Raw genomic sequence first — 21,239 nt, forward strand, 5'->3', positions numbered from 1 at the left:
CATTATTATCGGATCGGATCAACTGTAATCCATATCTTGATCCATTTATAATCAGATTATCGAATTCATATTGTAATTGGATTATCGGATTAAGAAGTCCAATCCATTTCTTAATAATTACACAAGATTTGGATCAAAATCTCATCCATTGGCATATCTACTTACGAGTGTACAAGTAGCTTTGTTTTATATCTAGTAATAAGTGCAATTTAATTTAATTTTTTTAATTATGTTTCCAGATAATAATATAAAGATTTGAAGTTGGGAAGTAGACAATGACCAATTGATCAAGTGATAATTTGATTTCGATTTTATTGGAGGAGACTTGAAGTTTGATAAACTTCAAATTTTATGGACGATAGTTTGTTCTAGTATAATTTTATAGAAGAAAGTTTGTTCTATTGTGATTTTATAGACAAGAGTTTGTTCTGGTGTTGAATAAAAAGAAAATAATTCATATAATTATTAAGTTATATAATCTCACTCCTCAATCAGATATGGTGTTGAGTTAAATAAATTTTTAGCATATACTGTTAATATAAAATTCTTCACTTCTAATGGGTGGGACTGAATTGGACTATTTCAATTAAAATGAACAAGAATCCTTACCGTTATTTCGTGCGATGAAACTCGACTTATTAAAATGGATAACAAACAAATCCCACATATTATGTTTCACAAGTCACACCACCTCTATAAGTGAGACTCATAAGAACTGATTTGGACTTAACTCCAATCCAAATCGGTCCACAAAACAAGGCCTTAATGAAGCCATACTCTGTTTTATCCATGTATAGAACATATGTATATTTATTTATATCTATTGTACTATTAGAAAAGACATCCATTAAGTTAGAAACATGAGAAAACATTTTCTTGTCAATTGTGGGAAATATACATATAGAGGGCAATATCTTGTTTTTAAAGTGACACCATGTTCTAAACTTCGAAAAGTAAGAGATTAGTAAGCTAAAGGATGATTAGGGCATTTCCATGTTACACACCCAATTTCCAACTAATCGCAAACGTGTGAGATCACAAAGAAGATGGATCAACGCAACCAAGCGTGTGAAACAAATCCAAAACCCATTTCCAGCGGAAAAAGCAACAAACACAGCGTAAGGAGGACTGGTTGTTAGGCTGATGCTTTTATTTACACCCAAACCCCGTCTTAAAATTACAGAAAACCCCCACAAAAATCGCCACATAAAAGTCGCTTTTAAATCCCCAGAATTTTTCGGACCAAAAATAAACAAAAAACTTAGCCCCAGATTTTCGTACCGGGACCTCTGAAAATCGAAAGTTTTCCAGGTAATAATTCCTTTTTCCCTTTTTTTCTCCCACCAATTTTACTTCTTTATGTATCCACTGTATGCTGCTTTACATCTGGGTCTTTATTTTTTGATTCGGTTTTATGGGTATCTGGGAGCTTGCTTTTATATCCACCTTCTTGTTTGCTTTCCGAGAAAACCCAGGGAAAATGATATGCTTTCATTCTTTCCGTTGTTTGGTTCACGGGAAAATTTGATAATTAGCTGAAGTCAGGTAGAGTAGTATTCATTCAAGTTGTAATCAAGCTAACGACTTTAAGCAGAGGAAGCTAGAATGTTGCTTTTAGCCTAGGGAAAAGTGCGTGCTTGATCTGAGAGTTTGAATCTGTGAAACTTATTTTTAGCATTTGAAAAATGATTTTTTGCTTCCAGGAGTTATTTGTTTGTGAGGGCTCTGTGCAGCCCTTTAGTCTCCTTTGCATCGCAATTCAGGTTTTGATGAAAAACTTCGGGCTTAAGCAATTAGGGTGTTAAGAAACTCTAAATCCGAATGAAAAAGTTAACATCTTATGGCTTATGGTATTGTTTGAATGTTGAATTTGACAATGATGCTGTATGTTTTCCTATTACTAGTTTTGAGCTGGAAGAGATGTTGATGGGTCACACGGATGGTCTATCTACGCCTCGTTCCTCGAGGACCAAGCTACTTCCTTATGCCGAATCCGATATAGATGAGGATGACAGTGCAGGCTGTTCTGAGAAAATACTATACTCGGCCTCATTTGAAGAGCTTGCAATGAATATCGTTAAGTATGACACTGTTATATGGCTTTCTATATCAATATTGCTGGTTTTAGCTTGGGGAGTTGGCATCATCATGCTGTTATATCTGCCCTTTAAGAGATATGTTCTTCAGAAGGATATTTCCTCGCGCAAACTATATGTCACACCTACTGAGGTTGTTTACAAGGTACGGACATAATTTAAATTTGATCTTTTCCAAAGACTGCATTGAAGCAGTCTCTATTTTTTATTACTTATATAATAAAAAAATACGTTAAAGCAATTCTTCATTTTTTTTCCCTCTCCAAAAAGGTTTCAAGGCCATCTTTCATACCCTTCTGGGGCATCACTACAATTGAGAAGCATGTACCCCTTTCCCTGGTGATTGATATCATTATAGAACAAGGTACTCATTTCAGCCTTACTATGCCGTGCAACCTACAAATATGCCTACATTCACTCATCACTAATTCTAGTCCTCCTTCATAGCTTACATTTTGAATTCGTGCGCATAATTTTGTTTCCAAGTCATCACTCCTAAAGAACATGAAACTATTATGAATTCCATGGTGGAGCCACACTTCGACCTGAAGTGGCCGTGCCCGCCCCCCAGAGCCTCCAATACCCCATGCAAGATCCATAACAAGTTTACAAAACTATCTGCAATTATTTACACAATTTTGAAAAACCTGTGTTATTGTCCCCAACACCCCCAAGAATAAAAGCTAGCTCCTCTACAGGGCTAAGTAAATAGTCCTGTAATAAGGTGGCTATAAGGTTTTTGCATGAGAAACCAGGTTACCATCTTAAGAGTTTCATTTTTCAAATGAGGAATGGGAATGTAGTGCAGAAAATAAAAGTTAAACAGCTAGAGGCAAAAGTCCACAGGGCATTATACAACAAGGTCGCTAAGTGTACTACACCATATAGAAGTTTGCTAGATTGCATTGCACTATAATGGATGGCCAGTTGCATGTTGGTTTGGAAAATTGCATCATTCATCTCCGCATTAGCTTGTTGACTATAAATTTGATTTCAATGTCCTTTTGGGTTAGCAAAGTTACATGGCATAGGTACTAACAGTATTTTCTGTTTCATTATGTACAGGTTGCTTGCAGTCAAGGTATGGAATTCATACCTTTAGAATTGAAAGTATAGCACATGGAAAAGCTGCGGCTGTAGATGAACTACAGGTTCAAGGGGTTTCTAACCCTAGTGGTTTGAGGAAGGTGAATAAAACTTTATCTTTTAGTTGTTATGTTCTTCTTGTCTGAATCAGCCAAACTAATCAGATTTTTTGTGAACATGCATTCTCTTCCGTTACTATTGTTTTGTTTTACACCATTAAAGAAACTTATCGTGTTAACATACAAACTGAGTTTTTTCGTTGTTGCATGACTAGTAGGTCATCATAACAGAAGCTGCAAAAGCCATACAAGATAGTGGTATAAGTTGGAAGCCTACTGCTCCCACTGCTGAAGGGGAAAGCATGGCTCGCACTGGATCATTGAGTGAGGGACCTGCTGTTTTGAGATCACCATCTAAAAGCTTAAAGGTATTTGATTTGTCGATGGAACTGTTGCAATAATAGATTTTTTTTTTCCATCTTTGTCAAACTTGTTTCAATTCTTTTTTATTTTTTATTTTGACAACTTTTTCAATTTGCTATCCCTGGCCAATTCTGTAAGGCAGGTATTTGGTGGACTGATTAAACATGTTTTTGCCCATATTATGCAGATGGCAGCTTCACCACGCTATGCCTCAATAGAACGCAGAGGTGTAGTACCTGGGGAATTGCTGCTTAATAAGATTGAAGAAGTCAATAAATCTGTGAAGGTATGTGTCTTCTTCTTCTTCCCCTTTTTTTCCTCAGTGGAGTGTCTCTCGAGCTGCTTGATTAATGAGTGGCATTATCAAACTTCAACTTCCTTAGTCTTTGGTGTTCAATAACTTATTTTATGCTGCACTTGCTCATCTTCATAACAGAAAATCGAGTTCTTAATAGAGAAGTCTCATACTCAGCCTGAGTAAGAGCAGCTGAAGTAAAGTCAGATAGAACCTAGGCCTGTGAATTACCTTTGGCAAACAGAAATCAAGTGGTGAAAGATCAAAGAAGTACAAGTATTTCGGCACTTGTCTGTGACTACTGGAATAGGATGCTAATAGCTTCCCCAGTTTCCTCGTTTGTAGCTGTATAGGATGTTGCAAAGTTGAAAAACGGCACATGATTTCCTTCTTGTCTCCTTATGGTAGAGATTTGCATTTTCTTGTGATTTTCTCTGTATTTTTGTATCGACTGACATTGCTGAGGCATAATTGTATGAATTTTGACTTTTTAACTTGTTTGTGTTTGGAAAGGGAAAAGACTTCAACATTTTGGATTGCCCTTGTGACCAAAAATCTTTCTTTCTTAGTCCAGTATTTTAGACTTCAATTTTTTTTTTTTTCTTTCGGGGAAAAAAATCTTGTAATAGTTTTACAATGTGAATGATTTTTGGATAGTAAGGTATGTTTTTGTCATTACATGTTTATTGATGATGACTTTTAGTTATAAGTATTTTTTTATTAGATTATGTAAGGCCTCAATTTAGGTTAGCACAGGGCCCTCAAAATCTTAGAGACAGCCCTGCCGGTAACAAGGGTATTTGGTGTGAAACACATGAAGAAATATATTAGTTGTGAACCTTATGTGATGGTAGAAATGATAGATGATGAAATAGAGTTTCTTGTATTGGCAAGTCATCCACTATGGATGGTAATGTCCAATCAACAAGCTGTAGATTCCATCAGACAAATACAGAATACCCAGAAAGCAACAAAGTACCTTACTAAGCAAGCACTCAATATGAATAGCTATTATCGTCAAAATGAGATTTCATGTGTAGTTGTAAGATTTAGTTCATGTGTGGTGTCATTTCTATTTATTAGATAGGATTATTTATTGAGAATAACAAGACTATTGACCCTTTTTTTTTCCATCTTAAATAAAGACAACATGCCTTAGACGGGATACTGAGGTTTTAACTAGAATGAGTATTAAAAACCCTATCCCTACGTCTGCGTCTTAGAGATTAAAAAGGTTAAAATTTCAGCATCTGTTGCTTCCGTTCATTACAGGAACAATATATATTTGGCAATGAAACTCCGTAATAATATTCAAAAAAGAATGATAGATTATGGAAATTGAAACAACCATTGAGAAGAAGCTTTTAGTCGAGGACACTAGAGGGTAGTGTGCAGGTTGCTTCAGCTTAAATTTAACAACAGCAGCATCAACCTGCAACACAAGCAACATCTTACTACTTGGTTGAAGTTTCAATAACATTGTTCTGCTATGTTTTTAAACAAAGTACAATAGACAGTGTTAGAAGGCATATATATTATATATATAACTTTACGGGACTATAAATACACAAGTTAACACAATTTAAATATATTCGAATGTTTAAAAATATCCATTAAAGAGTTTAGCCGCACGGCTATACTCTGTAAATATTTACGTGCGCTTAAAATTAATAAAGTATAGCCGCGCGGCTATACTGTTATTTCTCGTAGGTTCTTCTAGTTTGCTATTCATTAAACAGCTTCAATAATTATATTAAATAATCAATAGCCTACTATGTCCAAATTATACAAACATAGAGATACCTGAATAGAAATTGACTAAGATATTGATGGGGGCGGTACTCAGATGTCCGCAAAGATGATTCTACCAAGCGCAAAGCTGTCTCCTCCTGAAATGATCTTACCATTAGAATAAGATAATTTTACAGTCATAGATCAATAGAATATGCCAACCTGGGTAAGAGAACTACGTCAGAAAAGATCAATAGAATATTAGCGACTACCTGCAATCAAGAAACTCAAATAGGCCTTTTTAGGATATTGTGGGCATGGGGAAAAGACCAACTGTTTTCATTTGAGCATGGATTGTTGAAATTAGCATGCATCTCATTCAGAAGTCAAAGTCATTTTAAGCAACCAAGTAGGATTCTTACTTTTGCATATCTTGAATTTGCACCAGATTGCTCTATATTTCCCAAAAGTGATGACATATGTAAGTGAATGTGACATTTGACAAAGTCCTCTTTCAAAACCTACAGGTTTCAGTTCTTGCAACATTAGTCACCATGGCATCAGCAATAAAAACAGAAAGAGCATAAAACCCTCAATTCCATTGCGTCCAGGATTCGAAGATGTTGCTCCAAATACACACTTTTAGGAGCATAATACTAAGTTTAAATACACACTTTTAGGAGCATAATACTATGTTTAAGAGCTCATTTCCTAGTAGCATAAGGTGGAGCTAAATATGACCAAATGTGGTTTACCTTGAACCGTTCAGTCTCTGCAAATCTTTCACTCACAAGAGTAGCCATGTGTGGATCCTAAAGCACATAAAACACCCTACAAAATCAGTGCACAATACTAAAAGCAATTTGTCACATTTGCAACAAATACCACTCTTGTTGCAGGGCTTCAAATTCAAAGACCCAGGGTTCTAATTGGATAACCAAGAAGAAACACACACACACACACAAACAACCTTTTCGATTGCGAGCACAAATGCACCGGCATTAATTAGAACATTAGTCAAAGAACCTGTTCCTGGCCCAATTTCTAACACCACGTCACCTTCTCCAACATTGGCCGCAGCAGTGAGCTGCTCGTTGATCTCAGAGTCCAACATATAATGCTGGAAATACACACAAATTAAACAAACTAAGAAAATTCAAAACCAAATCTTTCAGAAAATAAATCCGAGGCTGCTTACCATTTCTAGCATACAATACATACTAAATTTTGGAAAAATCTTTATAAAAAATAATTGGAACCAAACCCACATTGTCTAAGCAACTAAACAAGAACACGGAATTTGAAAAATAAAAAACAAAGAGAAAAAAAGGAAAATTTATTAAGTGGGAGAAGAAAGTCGAATCGAGAGAGAGAGAGCGAGGAGGAAGTGAAAAACCTGGCCGAGGGATTTCCTAGGGAATCGGCCTTTGGAGTTGAGAGCAGTGAGAGTGGCATGGGAGTCATCTGGGTTGCTTCTTCTTCCTCTTCCTACTCTTCTTGTTGTTTTACCAGCGCAAGCTCTTGTATAACAAAGTGATGATGATGATGATGATGATGATGATGATGTGGGCGTTCGTGCACCGGGAGTGGAGTTTTCAGTTTAATAATAAGATTTTCAGTGGGGGATATTGGCGGGAGAGATTGCTGAAGAAGAAGAAGGGGTGCCGAGTTCATGTCTGTTCATTGTTCACTGCTGAATTTATTTATTTTTTTTAAATTTTTTTTTTTTGGGATAAGTAAAATTTTATTAAGGAAAAAATAAAAGGAGATAAAATGAAAAGGCTGCATTTTCAAAAGCAAGCCCAAAGAAGAACCATTTGCAGTCCATTTGCAACAAGGAAGCCTAAAGATAAACAACAAAAGTGACATTAAAAAAACTGTGTAATATATATTCATTAATTTTCTCGTATGTGTCGAAAATAATTCATCAAAAACTCAAACGAAAGATTTATGCATATATCTTAAACTGCAATTGACAGAAAAGTAAAAATTTAAAATTCTAAAAAAAGAAGACAAGCATTTTACTAAGCGTAATTATCTCGACCCAATTTTCTCAGTTAGATTACAAATAATATGTTCACAATAAATATTGTACATCCATTAAATTGTTGCTCACACTACTACCTTCATCATTAGCAGAACTAGTAGTACCCTCTTTGTCACTTTCCTTTTTAATAGCATCCCCAACCAAAACAAGAGCAAAATGAAGCTGACCGCCATTGTCGTAGCCACCATTAATCTCATTGTTGTTATGATTAACCCGGAATGACCAAAGCTCCACCACATCATCGATGTCTAGTCCATACTCACTCACAATGCTTTTCCAGTGAGATTTTAACACATAGAATTCCTTTGCTTTGTTTGGATTCCACAACCCCAAGTTTATTTCTTGTTGCTTAAGCTTTGGGTCTATCAATGGAACTGTAAGGAACCCATAATTTCTTAGCATATTCTTCTCATGGGGTTCAAGGAAAGTCGTGGATTTGGTTTGCTGCCGAGGCAGCAGCAGCCTGCATTGCTGGCTCTTTATGTCACTCTCAAACAAACTCTTGTGCACCAACCTTTGCACATTTGTCCCGTTCATATTTTCAATCAAACTCTTGAATTCTTCAGGCAAGTTAGAGGGAGGCATGTCGTTGTCGAATTTGACCTTCTTACCCTTGTTCTTCGCCGCCACCACCACCCTCCTCTTTTTCATCTTAATGTCTTTCTTCACGTTCAAACCCAATAACATGTTGGAAAAGCTACCTCTCTTCTTCTTAGCACAACTTAGCTTTTGACCGAATATAGTGATACTTTTACATGACGACCTTAGTTTCTTAGGGTACTTCTGTATTAGATATTCCTCAAGTAAACTGCCACACAAAATTACACAGTACATAATTAATTAGCACCTAAGGAGAAATTATATAAAACAAAAGTCATTGGTGGATGCATGCACAGATTATGATTAATTATATACTAAGTAACATAATTAGTTAAATTAATTAGCTTCTAATAGTAACAGAGCCGTCCTCTTGGCATTAGACCCAATATTGAATCAATCTATGTGAATCTTGCGTGCTGATGATTTAGATCAATTGAAGAACATGATTTTGGTTTCTCCTAAAAAAAGAAGAAGAAGCTTACTTTGTGACTTGTTCGATGGGGCAGTGAGAGACTTCTTCTTCTCCTCTGATGATGAGCCCGTTTTCTTCTTTCTGTGACAAATTAATCAAATAAATTGTTGCAATAAATAATTGCACTATAAATATTTAAAAATGAAATTTATGACTGATTAATTATGTCGGAAATTCAATTAGAGAAATTAATATTGTATACTTACTGGAGTAGTAGACATATTGCTAGGGCCAGCGGACATATCATTCAAGAAGTTGAAGTTGGAGAAGCGTTTCTTTGGAGGTACCAAAATTTCGTCCTTCGTTTTCTGGCCAGCAATAAAACAAGCTGCCTCTGCCAACGTATCAAGCGGGGACGAGCCATAGCCATGCTCATCAGAATCTTTCTTCCTGAGCAAACCCATCTCCTGTTCTTCTTCCTTCTCTCGAATCATAATGCTTGTCGATTTCATCAATGCGTGCTTTCAAGTGAATAATAGAGCGTATAAAAAAAAATTTGAGTGAGAGAAGTGAGAAGGGTTCTTGTGTTATATAGTTTCTCTCTTACGAGTATAGTTTTCCCAATGTGAATTGGAAATAAGAAAGTTTTGGGAATTTTGAATCCCAATTGGAATCGAATAGAACTCCATAATGTTTTAGGAAAGTATAAGTAAAAATATGTAACACGGAAATTGGAAAGTTTAATTGGCCTCCAAGTAATCATGTATAACATTAAACCTTACGTGCCACGTAGTCACACCAAAGGCTAGAGGAAATAGAAACTCCAAGGGCTTTAGGGTTTGAGAAGATTAGAATTAAAATTAACATTTCTAGAATTAAAATTGATGACCCAACTCCAAAACATGTCGGGTTTATTCTGATGCCACTTTTTTTTTTTTTTCTTTTTCCCAAATAGTATACTGGGTGTGATGATTTTTTTTTCCCTTCCAATTTCTCCTTTTTTTAAAACTAAGCTAAAATAAATAAACGAACACGATATATATATTTTTATATTTCTGAAATTGAATACGTTGATATATAATCAAATTGCTAAACAATTTCACAATTAAAAGTTTTTTTTTTTGTTTTTGTTTTTTTGGTAGTGATGATCCTTGAGTGTTAACCTAGAAATGAATAGTCATAATCCAAGACCAATTTTTAAATGGCAACGATTTTTGGTCACCTTGATCTGCCCACATTTGAGACGTAGAACATAAAATCTAATACAAGTGACCAAAAACTATAGTTGGTCGACTTGAAAATATTTAATTCATCCAATTAAAAGTTACTTGAAAAGAGTTAGCATCTAACCAACTAAACTGCAATTTATTTTCAATGTTACATTAATGACATGTTTACTTACTTGAAATTGTTGAAGTCAGTAATGAATAAGGAAGAGAACTAAAAGTCCACACACCCATTGTTGCTCACACTACTACTTCCTTTGCTACCTTCTTGCTTAAGAATAGGATCCCCTCTTTTAAATCTTGAATTATAGGTATGGTATATATGACTTATGTGTTCTTTTTACTTGAGTTATAGCTAGGTAACATACTGTATGCCCAGTTTGTTTTATGTACTTGAATTAGAGCTGAAAGATTATGCGACTTGCAAGGAGTTTGTAGTTTAAAAGGTTAAGAGCAGTTGGCCATACGTTAGGCGACTTGTATTTTATATGGATCAATTGTGATCCTTCTATTAATGTTTTCACTATTTATCTACAAAGACACAATAGACATAAGCAAATATATAATAAAAGTTAATGGGTCTAAATCCATAATAAAGAAAAAGTATTTGGACTTGAATCTGAAAGCCCCTTTGTTGAATGTGGTTGTGGGAGCGTTTCTTAATAATCTTGGGAACTTCTTGTTGATGGCTCCCTCACTTTTCTTCTTCATTATCATCATGACTTCCAGACCCAACATGGCTACAAGTGGTACTCTCCAATATCTCTTCTTTTTCTCTTTTGATCATCACTAGCTCGTTTCCTTCTTTCTGCGACAAGTTAATTTAAAAATAAAAAAATAAAAAAAACTAAATGTTAGAAAATAAAAGTATTGATTATGTGAAAATTTAATCTGAGACAAAAATACTTACAGGAGTGGTATTGGAATTGCTAGGGCTCGGCATGTCATTCAAGAAGTTGAAGTACAAGGATCTTTGTTTCGTGGGAGGTACCGAAGAATTCTCTTGATGCAACTTGAATACACTACAAATAGTCTTTGACAATGTCTCAAGAGGGGACAAGCCATCACCAAAATCTTCCAAGTCATCAAATCTCCTCCTCCTCCTCCTTCTCCAATCTTAATAATTGATATTATTGCTTGTGCTTTGAAGCAATCAAGAAAACGATAAGCAGTTAACAAATTAAGTGACACACAATTTCGAAGTGTTCGTAATTTTATACAAGTGATTAATCCTAAATAAATGAACTAAGTTTTTATTCCAATCCAACGGTGGAGTATTATAATAAAATAAATCTATATGTAATCAAAGAAAATCATATGTACACATATCTTAGGAAAGTATGAGTAAATATATAACATCTAGAAAGAAAAGCTTAACTGACTCTCAAGTAATATACAAAATATTACTAGTTGGCCAGTCAGTGAGATCACCGTTTTGCACCTAAGTTCGAGTTTTTCTTTTTTGTAAATTAGATTAATTTAGAGTAATTTAAAATATTACTTACAAAAAAATAAATAATAAAAAAGGTCATGTAATAAATAAAAAAAGTCTCGTGCCCGATTTTAGAATATCTTTTACATTAACCTTTGTTTACATTACATCTACCGATCTGATGTAGCCCAGATTTGTCCTTGTTCTAGCCCAGATTTATTCGAACTTAGGAATATTGTTTTGGGCTTGGTTTGACCCCAGGCCATAAAATTGGGTTTGATATTGGTTTTTTTTGTTTTTTGTTTTCTCACTTTATACTTTTTAGGCCTTTTTTGTTATGTTTAAACAAAATATTTTTAAGCAAAGAGACCATATTTTTATTATTATTTATGTATATATATAAAGCAATATGCAGAGAATTGTGAAACATTCAAAATACCAGAAAATACACTTGGTGCCCGTTTGGTATTGGTTATTTGGGGTAATAAGTGATTTTAAAAAAAATTTGAGAAGCCCAACCCGTTTGGTAAACTATGAAAAAATCACTTATTGTTAAAAATTGCTGTGTGAGAAAGCTATAAAGGAAAGCAGCTAATGAGGTGCTTTCATTTTCTAACTATGCAGGAATCAGTTTCGAAGAGGGGCTGGATTTAATGATTATGCGGCAATCATATTCTGATTATGCATAAAATCAATACTAACACCACTTTTAACAAAAATTTAACCAAACGCCAAACTGCTTTCTCTCACAGCTGATTTCTCTCACAGCAAATCTAACAGCGATTATTTTCACAGCACAGCAATGCCAAACTGGCCCTTGGTTAATTCAAACATTAAAAATTGAAATTATTAATTAAATGAGAATAATATAGTAAATTCACATTTTTTTCATATTAAAAAATTAAAATTAAAAACAAAATCAGATAATAGGTCCTACTTTTATAGAACATAACTACTCATGTTATCTTTTCTTAATTCTAAAAGTAAAAGAAAAAAGAAAACCAATTGGCACATGCTTTTTACTTTAAATACTACTTGCCTCCTTATCAGTAAGGAGATATTCTTCCTTCATACGAATCACAGTTTGACACATATGCAAAATTAATTCATAAAAAAAACATAAGAAGAAAAACTTCTGCACATATGTCACAACTATTGGTAGGAATGTAGGAACTCCTACTTACTTAATAAAGAGGTTTATAATTTTAATTGATTTTTTGGCATGCTCACAACACAAGGTATCCGAACCATCTAAAATCTAGTCCCCTTTTCAAAGTCGAGATTTCTTCTAATAAAGTAAAAATTGAGTGCCATTAGACGAAATGATAATTTGTTATAATTTATCAACCTAAAATTAGCTCATCATCCTTCTAATCGTTCATACCAACTATAAGATGAGCAAAGGACTCTAGTAATTGGTAGCATTTACTCATGCATATGAAGTTTTACAGTTTATGGTCATCTGGTCATCTGGTCATCCTCAACTTCGTTTTTTGGCTCTAAAATCAAATACACGATAAAAACAGAGGAACAGTGACCGATGGGTCTTTCTTTCAAAATCAAAGAAGTGACAGCAGAAATTTCGTCATAAACCGTACATTGCTAACTTCCAATTGCCGTGAAGCTCTTCGGCTCTTCCCACCAGCCCCTGCAAAATCAGATTCACTGCCAAATCGCCAACGCAGAGAGAAAAAGTGGTATGATGAGAAAGAAGAGAGTGTTGGTAGTCGGAGGCACAGGTTATTTGGGGCAACATGTATTGCAAGGCTTTTCAGAGATTCAAGCCACCACCCCTTGCGATCTGGCCTTGACCCATCACTCCAATCCTCCTCCCCCAGCATTGCTCACTGCATTTCCTCATTTGCTGTCTTTCCATGTCGATTTGAAGACCGGCCAAGGATTTCAAGCCATTTCTCAAACGTTTGGGCCGGTTAGTTCTCAATCCACTACAAGACAACACTAACAGTTCTCTTTATTTTTTTATTTTTTTTATTTTTAATATTGCAATGATTTTGATTTCTGCGTTCAAGTTTCAACTTGTGGAATCTATCATTTGGAGTGTTGGGCGTTGTGGGCTATGAATTTTGGTTTACTGGGTCTGAATTTTCTGCATACCACTCACACTGCCCATGCTGTATTAGCTGAAATGGAATGTGATAGCTTAATGGGTTTTGCTTGCTTTTTGTTTCTTGTTGTGGGTTCTTTTGTTTTGTTTTGTTATCATTTTCCTGATAAATTTACTTGTTAATTATAGGGAATATTTACTTACTCTGTTCCATTTTTGAGTTGAGGCTCATTCATTAGTGTTTTTTCTTTTTTTAAATAAAACTTTCAGGACTCTTATAGAGCCATGTATAAGCCATTAGTTGTTCTTACAATATGTGAAAAGCTTCTGCTGGTATGCGTTTTTTGAATGAAAAGATGAATATGATCTCAAGTACTTAAATTTGAATTGCCAGCCTGATGTGGTCATAAACTGTGCTGCACTCTCCGTACCTCGTGCCTGTGAAATGGATCCTGCTGCTGCTATGTCTGTGAATGTGCCATCTTCTCTTGTAAATTGGTTACTGAGCTTAGAGGAGAGCAATTCTCTTCTGATCCATTTGTCAACCGATCAAGGTGAAGCCACTCTTAATCATTCTGTTTTAGATTTGGCTTAATAAAACCAGGCAAGAGAAAAGGGAAAAAAGAAAAAAGAAAATGGCAATAGGAAGAACAAGAAGTCTCCACTGCAGCCACAGTTTTCTTAATAATGTGTGGTAGAGAGGATGTTTAACTGTCTCCAGTAGTGAAAAAATTTTATTCTAAGACCCTTGTGGTTTGCTAGTTGAGGTAGATAAGGTCAAGAAAAGTAGGATAGATATTGCTGGGTTAATTGAGTTGATCCTACAGTATGTGTACTTTAGAACTTCTATGGAAATGTGAAAAAATAAAAAAGAGAAGAGGGAGAAAGGGAGAGGGGGGGGCTTATAAAGCTCGACTTTCTCAGCCTCCTCACAAGACGATTTTTCACAGATTAATGCATTACCAGAATGGAAGAACCTTCTATTGATCTGGAAATTTTCATCATGTTATCACCTCTTTCAAACTATTTACATTTCTAATATTTGCAGTTGATCCTCTTGATCTTGAACCCAATTTTTGCCAATCACATGTTACTGTTGATTCCATTGAAATAGAGGGTTGACTAGAATCAGGGAGTGCAAGAAAGGCTGTTAAATTATTTACCTGGGTTGTCAAATGCTTTATATTCCTACGGAGTTAGGCTTAATGACCTCAAAGAATTATCTCAGTACGAGAACATTTAAAATGTAGGAACTTTTTAAGCGCTCGCCCATGCACGACTTCATATGATCTGCAGTTTCTCTTTGGTAATTCTGAAAGACTGCATCCACATTGCAGACATTGCTTTTTTCTATTTGAACCACTGATCTTTTGTTTTATACCTTTATGCTGATTATTCCTAGATCTTGACTGATGCCATTTTCCATCAGTTTATGAAGGGGCGAAGTCCTTTTACAAGGAAGATGATGAAACTGTACCTGTAAATGTTTATGGGAAATCAAAAGTGGCAGCAGAGCAATTCATTTCTGAAAAGTGTTCAAACTTTGCAATTTTGAGAAGCAGTATCATCTTTGGGCCACAGACAGTCTCGCCAGTTCCAAAATCTCTTCCAATTCAGGTGTGTATACTGAAAACGGACCTTAAGTTGTATTTTTGCTAGTTTGTTGTCGATTAGTTTAGGACCACCTGCTAATTCGATACAAGAGAATAATTAATATAAAGATACAACTTAGTAAATCCGACCCTGGTACTTTACTTTGAGTCAAATCACTGATTTTCATGTGATTAATGTAGTGGATTGATGGTGTCCTCTCCAAAGGAAATACAAGCGAGTTCTTTCATGATGAGTTCCGTTGCCCTGTGTATGTAAAAGATGTTGTAGCTGCCATTCTAGCTTTGTCCAAGAGATGGATATCAGGTATGAAGTTCATAACATTCATACTTTCATACTTGTTGGATCAACAAATTCTGGACCTGCAATATGTTTCCTTTTTTGTTAAATAGTTTTTTCTTTGTCTCTATGATACTATGGGTATTTTCTACTTTCTATGCTTTCACTTATGTATTGATGGTTGTGAACTTGTGATATTCATGGAATTGCTGCAGACGGTAAGCAAACAAAGTTGCTACTAAATGTCGGTGGACCAGATAGGGTATCCCGTCTTCAAATGGCTGAGACTGTTGCAGATATTAGGGGATACAATCCCTCATTGATCAAATCAGTGTCTGCATCAACAGTATGTATACTTTGTACCAATTGTAGTTTTTGTCATGCTCAAGATGCATAGTGATCAACACCTTTGTTGCATTACATTCTGAATCACAAACATGGCACTCATCAGTTTCAAGTTGCATTCAGATGACTTGATTTCCACGTTGCCTTGCGTTTGCTTGCCAACAAAAACCCTTCTTCTTTTCTTTTTCGGTGATGAGGAAAACCCTTCTGACTTTGCCTCACTAGCCAATTTGTTTACCCAAAATTTTCTGTAAATGTGTTGTATTTTCAGGTTGATCGTGGAGTAAAGTCTCCGGCCGATATATCCATGGATATCACTAAGCTGGTTCAGACACTTGGTGTTACTCCTACTTCATTTAGAGATGGTGTCAGATTGACGCTTTCAACGGAGGTTAAGTCTTGATGCCCTGAAGATACCGTAAATTGCATCCTAGTTGTAGTACTAAGGAATAAAAATCACTTTCTGTTCTACTGGATTGGGAAAAGATATCGTTAAAATTGTTCTGAAAGCAACAAACTTTGTAACCAAGAAACTTCAAATGTATACTTAAAATTTGCTGTTCAAAATTGTATGAAGATACATACATTCGTTGATTGAATTATTTGATGGGCATGAGCTCATCTAAATTGTATACACAAACGTAAATATGGAGGGCTAATTTTGTCTTGCACCATGCTTAACTAATACATAGTTCCAATCTCTATTGGTCACCACCAGACACATAAGAGAATTCTAAACCCTAATTCATACTACTTAACACATCAATACAATTGAACTGAACATGAAATCAATAAATTATGGTTTATTACTACTTATCAAGAACGGTTAGCACAAATGTTAAACATATCAAACTAGTGTCAAATACGAATGGTTCAATTCTGGCCCGTCAATTTGATTAGCTGTATTTGTTTATAAAATAAAATAAAATAAAATAAAATTCTCGATATTGTATATTTCTTCAACCAACCCAAATGCAACAAAGCTTGTCAAGTCATTTGACACGATTAATTAAACATAATGACCCTTTTAGAACTGCGTCCGTAAGAAGCACTTCTGCTCATAAAAGGTACTAATAAAAAGCACTTACTACTAGTTGCTTCTCTATTTACTGCTTTTATGACTCGTAAATAATTTTAAATTTTTCTGCTAAATGTTTCTAGAAACACTTTTAACTATTTTAGAAGCAGTTCCAAACATGCATGACTGACTCAACTCGATTGCCACCGTAGCTATTTGGGCCTTCAGAGCATCAAAACATTTGGGCTTCTAAAGCTTCAAGAAATTTGGGCCAATCCGAAACCTTGTATCTTCCAATGTACATACAGTTCGAAAATACGGCCAATACAATTAAACAGTTTCAGTGAGCACCCAAACGCAGCTCTGTCCTCTTCAGCTGAATCAGCTCTACAACGCCCCTCAGTTAGGTTCGTCCACATTCAATCCAAACCCCTATCCTTCAATTCTCATACGCAATCTGATATATGTGCTTCAGAAGATTGAGAAAGTTAGGGTTTCAATTTGTTTGTTATTTGATTTTCTGATCCATTTCCTGTAATTGCGCAGCAGAGAAAGAGAGGAGAGTATTGACGATCGAGCATGGGAGGAGGTGAACATGCACACGGAGATGGGGCCCACGGAGACTTCAGGGCCAAGGTGTGGAGCATGAGTGGGGGTCCGTACTGTAGGCCCAAGCACTGGAAGCGCAACACCGCCATCGCCATGGCCGGCATCTTCCTTGTCTGCATTCCTATCGCCATGAAATCTGCCGAGCTCGAGGTCTTTTTTTTTTATTACCTAATCTCATCCCTATATTTTTCCTTTCGTTTCGTTAAAATGTTTTTAGATTTCCGTTTGGTTCTTGAGAAAATGTAGAAATCTGAAGGAATACAAGTTTTGGATCTTGGATTATAAAATTGTTAGGACCTGAATGCTCACTAAGCTTCTGAACTGAACCTAGCTATCATAACTTCTTTGGATTTATTTGAGGTTTAGATTTTTTTTCTTGGTGAAATTAAGCAAATGACTACCTATGTACGCCTTTCAGATTTATTTTGTGAAATAGTCAGTTGCTTTTTTTTCCATGGTTTGTGGGAGTAATGAGGAGTACAGTGGATTATATACAAGATGATCCAGGATTACGGGTATTACTAGTTCTGATCAGGGTGGAAGATTGTCATCGTGATTGTAGGTTTGTCAACTTGTGATTGAAAGGGTCTTGCTTTGCAATGTGAGTGGTAGACTTGGAAAAATTGAGTAAACAGATAAATTTAGGTTAATGTATGAGTATAACCATAACTTAAATGAACAATTAAAATGTGATGGTGATAGCTGTGAGTTAGAGTTCTTCAAAACTTAATGATACTTTAACCTGAAGGGAAAACTCATGAAATCTAGTATCTAAGATAACTAGAGGATTGAATTAAGATATGCTTAAAAACATTCCGTGGACTCTTGACCTGAGTAGGCTTTGCTGTGACATGCTTTTTGAACTTCATTTTGATTTGGATAAAAGGTTTGCCAGCTTGAGTGCTTCCTGTCCTTTTGTTCTTGGGCTTCCTGTAATCAATTTTCTAGATAAGTATGACCTATTAAATACTTAACAAGCTACTAGTATTAGAGACCTTCATACTAAAAGTGGTTTTTCATTTTAATGAACTGTAAGATGTTCCTTGAGATTCATTTTTTATTTATTTATAAAAATATGAGAAGCGTTGAGTTTCATTTAGTTATGGACTTTTCATTGTTATAGAACATCACATACCTTTTGGCACCTGTAAAGTTGTTCTGTTACAAACAGTTCAATTATAAAAAAAATTCTGCACAAAGATGTTGTAACTTATAAATGGTGACATATATCTTATTTTTTCTGATAACAATGCACATGGGCTGAAATTATTGGCTCTTATATACCTTTAATTGATGTACTTGGTGGTGGGGTTTATGATTCTTTTTTGGCAGTAAAAATCTGCTTGTGCATACTTGCTGAACTTGATAAGATTGTTACATTTCATGGTGTTAACATTAATTTTGCTAAACGTACTGTCCAGAAGATCCAAGGGTCTTTAGAATTATTTTTTCCAAGTAGGGTAGGCTTTTTCTTTTTGGTTTCATCTTAGTTTGAACAAGAATGAGCATTTTGGGAATTATTTTTTTGGAAGATTCCCTAGATTCTTGACCTGAGTAGCCTAGAAGCTCAACTGTTAAAACACAAAACATTGTTGATACTAATTTCTAGGCTTGTTTCTTATACTTTAAGTTATTTGAAGATTTGGGCTAAAGTGCATGTTTCCTTGTCATGGACATAAAACTTATGTGATACTCTAAACAGCCACTCAATAATAGATACGTTCTAGTTGAAGCCCCTAGGCTAAGGATGCATATAGACCCAGTATTAGATTACTAGCTGGCCAGAACAATTATGTCCATGCCCTTGTTGAAGTATGACAAAATGTATCCATCTTTGCTTACAGATTTTTAATGCCTTGGAAATAACGGGGTTGAAGATGTTGTTTAGTTGTTGGTTAGCCATGTCATACTTTTTATATATCATGAAAACTTTATGTAACTAAAAAACGTTAAGTGGTTCATATTAATATTTTATTTCCTTGGAATAATGACAGAAGGATATGCTGTTTAGTTTCTTTGCATCAGCAAAAGGTTGTCTTTGTTATATTATATCTTTGGGGTGCTTCTTATGCTTAATAGTCCTTAATAATCCTCTTATTCTAAAAGATATTCCTTAATAATGCATATATGTGGGCTTAAGTTTTTTAATTACTTATCCAAAAAGGCAAACATTTCTGGTAGGATCAGATGCTGTTCCTCTGGAATGGATTTGAGCCACACCCTTTCTATGGCTGAATGACTGAAAATGTTCATAAACTGTGGTAATTATTAGTTCTAAGAGGACTTATATCTTATTGCAGCAACGGCCACATAATCCTGTACGCCCGATCCCATCACAACTCTGGTGCAAGAACTTTGGAAACAAAGACTACTGAGTTTATTTAGGACTGTCGGGTGAAAGCAATACCAGCGGAGGTTGGGTATCCAAATCCTGCAGAACGCAAATTATTCCTTGTATTGATGTTTGCAGAGAATATGAGCAGCCTTTTAACACATGTTGTGTTAATGTTTTCGTAATCTTGAATTTGTTAGTGATTATGTGAGTTATTATTCACTTTGCTATACTGTCAATCTCCAAAATAAATTGTTTACCTCTGTGTCTAGCTTTTGTTAATAAAGTATTTGAATTGGCCTTGGTTGATATTGTTTGGTTGCCATAGAATCTTTAAATATTTACAAGACAAGAAAGAGGTCTAGACATTTAAAGCCAAACCACATATTTGAGGGATAAATGGGGAAACAAGAAAAGGTGTTGGAGTAGATTTACCTAATTTCAGGTTGCCACAGGCTAGCAGTCAAAATATGCTAAAAAGATTTTGTTCTGTTGCATCACTCAAATGGAATCAAATTCCAATCTGCTTGACTTTGAATTCATTGGTTTTGCTCATACAAAGTATATAAAACTTTTGATTTGGCAGCAATGTGCAGGTCAATTTTGGCCATCTGAAGCTCCTAAATTGCTTCCACCAATTACTTTTTTTAATTTTTGTATGATTTTTTTTAACATCCAACCCTAGCCGCTAGGTGAGGTTCTTGCACATTTATTCTAAATTCCCTCCACACACAACGTGCACAAGAAAAATTCCTCTTTTACAATCAATCGGGGCAGGCTACTACTACTAGGGGTGTGCATCCAAACCGGAAAACCGAGTCGAAGATATAAGATTAAATAATTAATTTTATTGATTAGAAGGGACAAAGGAATAATTAACTTGACAAAGTAAACTTATATGCAGTTGGAGATATTTATTAGTGGGGAGTGCTCTTTCTTTCTGAAGACAAGACTGGGTTTGGTGTTCAGCCAATTCGATTCGAGCATTCTCTACAATTATTATTATTTATAGATTATTAGTTGTCATGACTCGTGACTTCTGCACAATAAAGCTTTGATTTGACATTTCTTCCCCTTAATTGTCATATCAATTACGTCAAAAAAATCACTTTTATCCTCCATCCATTCGTAACAAAAAGCTCTGAGTCGGGCTTAAATTATCCGAATTTTCACTTTGAATTCATTCTGTAAATTATCCGAATTTTCACCTTTGAATTCATTCTGTAAATAATTAAGTTGAGATTTCCATCCATGGATTTCTTGTCGCATATCATCATGATTTGTTCGTTTTTCACTTAAAATGAGTTTGGGATTTTTGCTGAACATTCTTTCATAGTGTTAAGAGTGGTTATGCTTCAAATTTGTTTTAGGGTTTATTGTTGAAAGTTTGGGAATTGTTTGATTTGGGATTTTAATTAGAACCGTCATGCATGTGTTTAGGGTTTATTGTATCACTGTAGGTTTGTTTTTTTTAAGTCTCTCATGATTTGGTTCAAGTAGCGATCTCCTTAAGATAAATGTGCCTCCCAATAGTCATTTTCTTGGGTTGAGTGTGCTTGGGTCCTGCCTTTTGTGTTGATTTTGGAGAAGGCTCCCATGGGCTCTAGCTCTACCCCCTCTTTTGAGAAAAGAA

The 21,239-nt window shown here is 35.2% G+C and overlaps 3 protein-coding genes and 1 pseudogene across 5 annotated transcripts; 3 read left to right on the top strand and 1 right to left on the bottom strand.

The window, feature by feature from the left end:
- The first annotated feature begins 1,082 nt into the window (after nucleotides 1–1,082).
- Nucleotides 1,083–4,437, top strand: LOC117617648. 2 transcript variants are annotated; one of them, XM_034347111.1, is made up of 7 exons: nucleotides 1,083–1,311; nucleotides 1,905–2,241; nucleotides 2,367–2,460; nucleotides 3,162–3,283; nucleotides 3,460–3,609; nucleotides 3,792–3,890; nucleotides 4,041–4,437. In XM_034347111.1, the coding sequence occupies exons 2-7, from the start codon at nucleotides 1,921–1,923 to the stop codon at nucleotides 4,083–4,085; spliced, it is 831 nt and encodes a 276-aa protein (XP_034203002.1). In that variant the 5' UTR covers nucleotides 1,083–1,311; nucleotides 1,905–1,920; the 3' UTR covers nucleotides 4,086–4,437. The 2 variants fall into 2 exon arrangements, with proteins under 2 accessions (XP_034203002.1, XP_034203001.1); XM_034347110.1 differs by lacking the exon at nucleotides 1,083–1,311 and adding an exon at nucleotides 1,391–1,545.
- Nucleotides 4,438–5,209: 772 nt separating this feature from the next.
- On the bottom strand, nucleotides 5,210–7,304 carry LOC117619693 (annotated as a pseudogene).
- A 5,474-nt stretch (nucleotides 7,305–12,778) lies between these two features.
- LOC117618751 (dTDP-4-dehydrorhamnose reductase) lies at nucleotides 12,779–16,306 on the top strand. Its single transcript, XM_034348472.1, has 6 exons — nucleotides 12,779–13,277; nucleotides 13,807–13,966; nucleotides 14,842–15,029; nucleotides 15,206–15,329; nucleotides 15,518–15,648; nucleotides 15,919–16,306. Exons 1-6 carry the CDS (start codon nucleotides 13,047–13,049, stop codon nucleotides 16,048–16,050), a joined length of 966 nt encoding a protein of 321 aa, XP_034204363.1. The 5' UTR covers nucleotides 12,779–13,046; the 3' UTR covers nucleotides 16,051–16,306.
- A 635-nt stretch (nucleotides 16,307–16,941) lies between these two features.
- Nucleotides 16,942–19,917, top strand: LOC117620224. 2 transcript variants are annotated; one of them, XM_034350367.1, is made up of 3 exons: nucleotides 16,942–17,072; nucleotides 17,212–17,424; nucleotides 19,575–19,917. In XM_034350367.1, the coding sequence occupies exons 2-3, from the start codon at nucleotides 17,245–17,247 to the stop codon at nucleotides 19,647–19,649; spliced, it is 255 nt and encodes an 84-aa protein (XP_034206258.1). In that variant the 5' UTR covers nucleotides 16,942–17,072; nucleotides 17,212–17,244; the 3' UTR covers nucleotides 19,650–19,917. The 2 variants fall into 2 exon arrangements, with proteins under 2 accessions (XP_034206258.1, XP_034206259.1); XM_034350368.1 differs by having other exon boundaries at nucleotides 16,971–17,072; nucleotides 17,215–17,424.
- Nucleotides 19,918–21,239: the final 1,322 nt, after the last annotated feature.

The sequence above is a fragment of the Prunus dulcis genome, chromosome 2 (assembly GCF_902201215.1).
Source record: "Prunus dulcis chromosome 2, ALMONDv2, whole genome shotgun sequence".
In the NCBI taxonomy this organism is placed as follows: domain Eukaryota; kingdom Viridiplantae; phylum Streptophyta; class Magnoliopsida; order Rosales; family Rosaceae; genus Prunus; species Prunus dulcis.